The following is a 6,484-nucleotide window of genomic DNA, read 5'->3' on the forward strand; positions in this document are numbered from 1 at the left end:
CACCTTCACACCCAGCTGATTTTTGTATTTTTAGTAGAGATGGGGTTTCACCATGTTGGCGATGCTAGTCTTGAACTCCTGACCAACGGTGATCCGTCTGCCTCGGCCTCCCAAAGTGCTGGGATTACAGAATGAGCCACCGTGCCAGGCCAGGAGCTGCCATGAGGATGAAAGTTTTATGTAAAGTGTCTAGCTAGTGCCTGGCCTATAGTGAGTACTCAATCAATCTTGGCTAATCTGAGCAATACTATAAATACTAACCATGGGATACCTACTATGTGCCAGGCCCTACTATGTCCCAGGGGCTAAACATTTGACATAGATTATATTTAATTCTAATTATTCACCACTTTTTTGAGGAATTATATTCCCATCTTACAAATGAAGAAACTGAAGTTGAGAGAAGTTAGATAACTTGCCCAAGGTCCCACAGCCAGTAATACAGGACAGAGAGTTTTCAGGCCTAGATCCATCTGACCCCAAAATCACACTCTTTCTACTATGCTACATTGCCTCTGATGGCAAAGAATTGGTACATCCGGCCGGGCGCGGTGGCTAACGCCTGTAATCCCAGCACTTTGGGAGGCCGAGGCGGGCGGATCACAAGGTCAGGAGATCGAGACCACGGTGAAACCCCATCTCTACTAAAAATACAAAAAATTAGCCGGGCGCGGTGGCGGCGGGCGCCTGTAGTCCCAGCTACTAGGGAGGCTGAGGCAGGAGAATGGCGTGAACCCAGGAGGCGGAGCTTGCAGTGAGCCAAGATCGCGCCACTGTACTCCAGCCTGGTGGACAGAGTGAGACTCCGCCTCAAAAAAAAAAAAAAAGAATTGGTACATCCACCCTCTGTCCCGAACCAGGTTTTTGTTTTGGGATCTGTCTTTCCTGATAAAGACTGTGGGCTCCATAAGGACTAGGACCATGTCTTAATCACTTTATACCCCCAACACATAGCTGTGTCTAGTAAATGGAGGAAGGGGACATGGTAGCCCTGCTCCTCTGCCCTTGGCCTTTCTGCAGATCAGCAAGCTGACAGGTGAGGACACGGATCTGTACCGCTGCACAGCAGTAAATATGTACGGAGAGGCCACGTGCTCAGCGAGACTCACTGTCATTGAAGGTGGGCTTTTCCCTGAGTTTGTCTCATCAGTGCACAGGGCAGAGAGCCCACAGAGGAATCAGAGGCCCCGTGGCTAGTGAGGGAGGGGAGCAGAGGGGAGGGAGGCCCACTGAGGCTGCCGCCGCTGCTGCAGCCCCACCTTGTGCTGGGCCCCCGGCTTCATCCACATGCACACTGAAGTCTGCATGTGTTTAAAAAGGCACACCTTGGCAGATGCTCTGAAGGATATTCTCTTGGCCCAGTAAATGAGCAGGACCTGAAAGCTGGCTTCTAGTCCCAGAGCTTCTGCTAACTCATTGAATGGGCTTTATTTTCCTCTCTGGGTCTCAGTTTCTCCACTGTGCAAAGGATATTTGGATATTTTGGACAGGCCTATGCCAGAGTTAACAAACAGGTCACGCAAAGGCCAAATTCTCCCTCAGATGTGTATTTGGGTGTGTGTGGTGTTTGAAATTTTAAAAATTGTCAACCTGTAGTAATTAAAAGGTAGATATCTCTTGAGGAAGCGGGTCTAGTCTTGCCATTGATTATGCTTACAATTCATCTGCCTACAAGTAACAGAAAATCCTACTAAGAGTAGCCTAAGAAAGATATTTCATTCCTTCACAAAAGAAGTTTTGCAAGTGGTGTCCAGGGCTGATACCACAGCTCAGGGCTGCCATCAGACAGCTGATTCCTTTGGTCCCACTGCTCTGCCATCCTTAGCAGATTGGCTTATCACCTCATGGCCATAAGAGGGCTATGGCAGATCCAAACCTATATTCAAGGTAGGAAGGTGGAAGAGGTGGCCCAGGTCCATCTACCTCTCTTATTTTATTTTATTTTTGAGATGGAGTCTTGCTCCATCACACAGGCTGGAGTGCAGTGGCGCAATCTTGGCTCACTGCAACCTCTGCCTCCCAGGTTCAAGCCACTCTCCAGCCTCAGCCCCCGAGTAGCTGGGATTACAGGTGTGCGCCACCACGCCTGGCTAATTTTTGTGTTTTTAGTTGAAACAGGGTTTCACCATATTGGCCAGGCTGTTCTCAAACTCCTGACCTCAGGTGACCCGCCCGCCTCAGCCTGCCAAAGTGCTGGGATTATAAGCATGAGCCACTGCGCCCGGCCTTTTATTTGTTATTTTTTGAGACCTGTTGCCCAGGCTGGAGTGCAGTGGTGTGATTATGGCTCACTGCAGCCTTGACATCCCAGGCCCAAGTGATCCTCCGACCTCAGCTTCCCAAGTAGCTGGGACTACATCCATGCGTCATCACACCCAGCTAATTTTTTGATTTTTTTTTTTTTTTTTTGGAGAGGTGGGATCTCCCTATGTTGCCCACGCTGGTCTGGAACTCTTGGGCTCAAGCTGTCCTCCCACTTTGGCCTCCCAAAGTGCTGGGATTATAGGTGTGAAACACCACGACCAGCCCATCCACTCTTTTTATAGAGGAAACAAAGGCTTTCTCAGGAATTCCTGGAGCTCACTGGTCAGGACGGTGTCACATGAGCACTGCTAGTTGCAAGGGAAGCTGGGAAGGCTAGTGTTTAACTTTTTCAGCCTCTCTAGTGGAAGCAGATGATGAGGATTACAAATGGCTGCAGGATTAGCCAAACAGCAGTGTCTGACCTATTTGGCAATATTGGGCCTATACCCTGATATGGCAGCTCCCAGGTGGAGTAAAAGAGCAGCTGCCCCTTTAGATATTCTTGAGTTTGTTGTGGTTGCCAATGTCTGCTTCATGCATTTCTGCTGCCTCCCTGGCCCCTGTGGACACATGACTGGGCCTCCCCTGCATGAGATGATGCTTAGGTTGGTCCCCTTGGTCATGGGTAAGGCTCTGGGGTAAAAAAGCTTATGATGGACAGACCGTTTATCCTCCTCCATCCCTCTTGCTGGGATCATCCATGCCTTAGAGGACAGTGGGGAGAGCAGGGCTCTGGGACTCCATCAGTTTCTCAGGAAGACCATCAACGTGTCTTACTTCTCTCCCTGCTTGTCCACATTGACTCCTTCCTCTCCTCCCTGGATGATCCAGTTGGCTTTCGGAAGAATCGGAAGAGGCACAAGGAACCACAGGAAGGTAGGTAGATTTGTCAGAAATCTCCTTGGGGCCTGTGGGGGATAGACTACTCCTTTCCTAGTGTTCCCTGCGTGGTTGAGCCACACCATGCACACCTTGTGGGTCACCACCAGTCTTCAGGAGAGCCCCTTCCAAAGGCTTGGTTGTCAGCATGGGCACACAGAAAAGCCCTGCATCAACCCTCAGGCATCCCACCTAGGACTGAGGCCTCATTCCTGCTCCTTTTCCAGACCTCAGGAAGGAGCTGATGGACTTCCGGAAGTTGCTGAAAAAGAGGTGGGTTTGGGCCTGTCCATGAGGGATTTTGGAGGCTCCCACAGTATTCACTCCCTGCTATTTCCGTAAGTAAGCCGGGCTTGGGCCGCACCTCCACCCAACACAGCAGGGAGCTAGACTGCCTGTAGCAGATGGGAGGATGGGAAGGGGACTGAATTGGGAATTCTGGATCTAGCTCTGCCATTTCAAAGCTCTATATCCTTGAGTTAATCATCTCTCCTCTGATTTCCTCATTTGCAAAATGTGGTGGTCCACTGGAACAATGATGTAACTTTTTTTTTTTTAAAGCAACAGAACAATGCAACACCCACTTTCCCCAGACATCTTACTCAGAAATCTACAATACAGGTTGTTCGGAGCGTTTCTCCTGAAAGTTGTGGGGTGAGACTGAGGCTCGCCCCACCCATCTCTGAATCCTTCGGGCCCCAACAGTGGTCAGTCCCAGAGATTCCAGGCTCTGTATTTCCTCGAGTGCAGATAGAGCAGCTTCCTAGAACTACTTGGGGCACCAGAGCCAGGTGGCCAACAAAGGAGCAGGGGTTCCTCTGGCCTCTGACCAGCTGGCCTTGCTCCCCAGGGCCCCACCAGCCCCTGAGAAAAAGATAGACCTTGAGCAGGTGTGGCAGCTGCTGATGACGGCAGACAGGAAGGACTACGAGCAGATCTGCATGAAGTACGGTATCGTCGACTACCGTGGCATGCTGCGCAGGCTACAGGAGATGAAGAAGGAGCAGGAGGACAAGATGGCACAGGTGCCTCACCCCATGCCCACCCCTCACTCCATGCCCACCCCACACACTCTGGAGCTTTGGAAGAGTTAGGGCCTCTGTATCTTGGTTTCTTCTGTAAAATGGGAATTATAGTCATGCTTACCTCGTAAGGTTATTGGGAAGATAATGAGAGAATGTACTTAAAGTACTTAGCTTAGTGTCTGATACATGGTAAGGGCTTGATTTTTGCTATCATTATCATTGTCACCAAATTGGGGGGCGGTACCTGGTTGGTTTTTTTTTTAATTTTAATTTTTTATTTTTTGAGATGGAGTCTCACTCTGTTGCCCAGGCTGGAGTGCAGTGGCACAATCTCGGCTCACTGCAAGCTCCGCCTCCCAGGCTCACGCCATTCTCCTGCCTCAGCCTTCTGAGTAGCTGGGACTACAGGTGCCTGCTACCACGCCTGGCTAACTTTTGTATTTTAGTAGAGATGGGGTTTCACCGTGTTAGCCAGGATGGTCTCGATCTCATGAACTTGTGATCTGCCCGCCTCGGCCTCCCAAAGTGCTGGGATTACAGGCGTGAGCCACCGCGCCCAGCTACCTGGTTTATTTCTAAAGGCTTTCATGGAAGGGAATTTTACAGTTCCCATTAGCACTCTGATCCCAGAATCTTATCAGCTGTACAGGGATTTCTTCCCTGTGTCTAACTTAACTATAGCATAAGTCTAATTTTACTTCTGAAAATGGAAAAGAACTCGTTTTCATTATCCTGAGAATAGTATCTTGTCCCGAAAATAGTATCCTATCCCCTTGAAGGATAAGTTTCCTTAAACCTAAACTCGGGTCTTGGCCTTCTCTCCTCAAAGCTTTCTCATTGGCTTTGACACAGGACCCAGCACAGAGCTTTGCACACAGTAGGTGTTCAACTAATGTTTGTTAGAAGTACAGATGAATGGAAAAGCCCTACTGTGTTCTAGCACCTGGGCACCTGGGGTCTTTTCTTGGTTGTCTTCTTGATCTGGTCTCTCATCTTGGAGAATTTCCTTCCTTGAGGGGCTTACTTTTCCCCACTTGTAAAAGGGGCCAATGCATGCTCATCTGGGACGCTGTGGGCCTGGGATGGTACCAGGGCCTATGAGGGTTTGGAGTACCCCAAAGAGAGAGCTTCATGAACTCTCCTGGTGGGTTTGTCTGCTTTGTAGTACATCAATGCCATCTCCAGCTTAAGACACATCAGGGTCACCAAGGATGGGATTGCAAAGTTTGACCTGGAGCTGGATCTCAAGGATTCTCAGAGCAAGATTTACCTGTATAAGGTGAGGCTGGAGGGGTTATGGGTGGGGGGATCTGGCAGGGATGCTGCAGGTCTAGTGGGGAGGGAACTGTGGGTACCCTGGATTCCTCCATGGGAACAACCAGAGCACACAAGTGGTGAGCCCCTCATCCCATGGAGTTCCTAGTTGGAGTTGGGCCAAACCCTGGTGTAGACCATCCATCCACAAGGACTTCTTAGCTCACACTGAGCAACCAGTCTCTCCAGCTGGGCCTGTGACTCTCTGTAAATTGTGTCTAACACCAGAGCATGGGGGTGAAAAGAGGGTTCTGAGAAAGTGCACCCCTTTCCATCTGAGCTTTCTTTCCAGAGGCTTCATACATCCCTACCTGGGCTCTAGGAGTAGTTACCTGCCAACCAGATGGGGGCAGCGGCAGGTGGGGAGGAGCTGGTAAAATTTGGCTAGTTCTATAGCCAGACTCATCCAGCTTCATCACTTATAAGCTGTGTGACCTCAGACAAGATACTTATCTTCCCTGTGCCTCAGTTTCCTCACTTGTGAACTGGGGATAATACAGGACCTGCCTCATGGTGTACTGCAGGGCTAAATGACATCATGCATGACTTGCCCCTCTCCTCACCTCTCTGCTCATTCCTGCTTCTCTTCCCCTTGTCCCTCTGTTCCTGCCCCACTGGCCTTGTCCCTGTTCCTTTGCCCCAGCTGTTCCCCAGCTTGGCATGCTCATCCCTGATATCAACAGGGCTAATTCCTTCATGGCAGAGAGACTTCCCTTGGCCACTCCGTGTGATTCCACTATGTCCCTCCAGCCCCGTCCTGGCACTCAGGAGCCCTGGACCCATATCTACCTTTTTGTTCCCTGGTTCTCTCTTCTCTTTCTTTCTCTCTCTCTCTTCCTTCTTTCCTTCCTTCCTTCCTTTTTTTCTTTTCTTTCTTTCTTTCTTTCTTTCTTTCTTTCTTTCTTTCTTTCTTTCTTTCTTTCTTTCTCTCTCTCTCTCTCTCTTTCCCTCCCTCCCTCCCT

General features: G+C 49.8%; 1 protein-coding gene across 1 annotated transcript in view; it reads left to right on the forward strand.

The window, feature by feature from the left end:
• Positions 1-6,484, forward strand: part of IGFN1 (immunoglobulin like and fibronectin type III domain containing 1) — a 37,682-nt gene that overhangs the window by 5,879 nt on the left and 25,319 nt on the right. The window contains exons 5-9 of the mRNA XM_017896597.1: positions 1,021-1,120; positions 3,136-3,180; positions 3,411-3,456; positions 4,034-4,208; positions 5,374-5,487. Of these exons, the coding sequence (XP_017752086.1) occupies positions 1,021-1,120; positions 3,136-3,180; positions 3,411-3,456; positions 4,034-4,208; positions 5,374-5,487 (480 nt within the window). The remainder of the gene's footprint in view (positions 1-1,020; positions 1,121-3,135; positions 3,181-3,410; positions 3,457-4,033; positions 4,209-5,373; positions 5,488-6,484) is intronic.

Source organism: Rhinopithecus bieti, unplaced genomic scaffold (assembly GCF_001698545.2).
Source record: "Rhinopithecus bieti isolate Rb0 unplaced genomic scaffold, ASM169854v2 scaffold_24392, whole genome shotgun sequence".
NCBI lineage: Eukaryota > Metazoa > Chordata > Mammalia > Primates > Cercopithecidae > Rhinopithecus > Rhinopithecus bieti.